The sequence below is a fragment of the Arachis ipaensis genome, chromosome B1 (genome assembly GCF_059453495.1).
Source record: "Arachis ipaensis isolate K30076 ecotype BB chromosome B1, ASM5945349v1, whole genome shotgun sequence".
NCBI lineage: Eukaryota > Viridiplantae > Streptophyta > Magnoliopsida > Fabales > Fabaceae > Arachis > Arachis ipaensis.
In genome coordinates, this window is record NC_142436.1 from 70577481 (window position 1) to 70579668 (window position 2188).

The following is a 2188-nucleotide window of genomic DNA, read 5'->3' on the forward strand; positions in this document are numbered from 1 at the left end:
TTATAAAAAAAATACATCTAAAAAATATATTTATAAAGATACTTCTATTAAATATATATATAAAAATATATTTTTATTAGACACATCTACAAAAACATTTTTATTAAATATAATTATAAATAAAAATTGACAAAAATTGACAGAAATGTTGTTAGAAATATTGTTAATAATGTAACAAAATTGATATTTGTATTCATATAATATAGGGCAGTGAGAATTAGTGGACACTGGGGAACTTACATGGTTACGGCAGTGGATAATTCAAATATATAAACTCTTCCAAAGCTAAAAAATAATTGCTCAAAATCATAACATATATTATAACAAAGGTTGCATGCAACGATTTACAACTATGGTAGCTGTAGCTCTCTCATCATAGATTAATATTCACAGTTCTCACTTGAGAGTTGAGATAACAAAACCAAAAGCATAACGATTATCAACAAGGCATCACAAACCATAGTAAAAAGAACAAGCATCACTTGACTTGAGTGACACTCGTTATATGAGCACCTAGGATAATCAACTCAAACTCATCAAAAGATTATCACCACTTACTTAATAATGATAACTAACAATTAATTAGGATCCCAATCTCAAGCTAAGAGCAGCTTTAACGTCTAATCTCCATGCAAATCCACCAAAGTCCATTCTCCAAACATCACAAGGAACTGTGAGAGCGCTTCTCTCTTTGCCAGCATGGAACTGCACCACCCTCACCCTGCACGTGAAGGAACAAGGGTAAGGGACCACTGCACCAACCTTCATAGCCAACACCACCACCGCACCCTCATTTTTCTGCCCAACCATCTCCCTGTACGCGCCGTTCGTCCACGTCACTCTCCCGTAACCGTCCGATATGAACCCTGGACACGTGTCGTCACCAAGATTCACCTTCCGCTCCTCGTCCGTACCACCTAGCACCTGTAACCCCTCACCTTCTCTCCAAGTGTCCGTCACGCATTCCACCGTAACGCACGAGTACGACGACGCGCCGCCGTACCAGTACGGATCGGAACCGCCGCCGGAGTTCTCGAAACTCAGCCACACCGGCACGTTCTTGCTCAAGCCGTTGTTGCCGTTGCTGTTGGTGTTGCTGTGGTTGTTGTTGTGTGATTCCTTCGGATCAGGAGTTTCTGGAAGCAAAGGGAGAGTAATCACCGGCGCCGGACGGTTATTTTCCGGTGAAGACGTCGTTGTCTTCCTCCGGCGGGTCCTTCTATTATTATTATTATTTTTGCCGGTGTTGTTGTCTCTGACGTACTTTCTTTTGGTTCTACCGCAGCTTTTCGAGAAGGCGTCACTGCTCTCCGACGAAGAACCATCAGAGGCCGTAACGCCGGTGGCGGAAGCTCCGGCCACCGGTTTGGGAGCGATAGGGCGAAACCTAAGCATTATCCTGTCCACCTTGGACATATCGTACGCACCAGGCGCGTACCTAGCAATACAGCACCCTCCTCTACCATCCATATTCTTTGTTTTCTTTACTTCTTTTTAACAGTAAGTGAAAGGGGGAAAGGAAAGAAGAATTAACAGTGAGACAAGGTGAGAAGGAGGAGGAAGGGGTTGATTATATAGGAACTATGAAAGGGACACGTGTGAGAAAAAACACGTGTAGAAACAGTGATGAGAGAGAGGAAGAGTATGATTGGGTGGCTAAGGGAGACGTGGCGCAATGAGGGAAGAGAGAGTGTTAGCAGAGAGAACCAATGAGAGGGGGAAGTGTGCAGAGTGGGAGAGGGAGAAGAGGGGCACGTAAGGCGTAGGTGAGGGGGTGTGCATTTTCTGTTTCAGAATTTCAGTTTGCGTTCTTGGACTGTGTGGGTGGTTTTGGACTTTTGGTTTTGAGAGAGGGAGTATGGAATTGACCGTAGGATTGGGTGGGAGAGAGGGTGGTTTCCAGATGATGGTGACCACGTGTGCCAATGCGACATGGATTGAAACTGGGAAACTGGAATAGGGTTTTTAGAGGAGGTAGTGAGGTACAATGAGTAGAGGCTGTGATGAGAGACAGGTGGACGGCCCGATAACGACATCAATCTTAGTTTTAAATTTCTCATCATGTCAACTGACTGATTAGTGATTACCCTCTCTAATAGCATGAGTTTATTGGTAGATTTTAGGAAGCGTTTCGGTTTTCACGGGGAAATCGAGAATTCCAGATAAGTAGATAAAGATGTGTTTGGTT

At 43.5% G+C, this 2188-nt stretch overlaps 1 protein-coding gene across 1 annotated transcript; it reads right to left on the bottom strand.

The window, feature by feature from the left end:
• Positions 1-296: 296 nt before the first annotated feature.
• On the bottom strand, positions 297-1895 carry LOC107631433 (uncharacterized). Its single transcript, XM_016334880.3, has one exon. It carries the CDS (start codon positions 1468-1470, stop codon positions 583-585), a length of 888 nt encoding a protein of 295 aa, XP_016190366.1. The 5' UTR covers positions 1471-1895; the 3' UTR covers positions 297-582.
• Between the last annotated feature and the right edge of the window lie 293 nt (positions 1896-2188).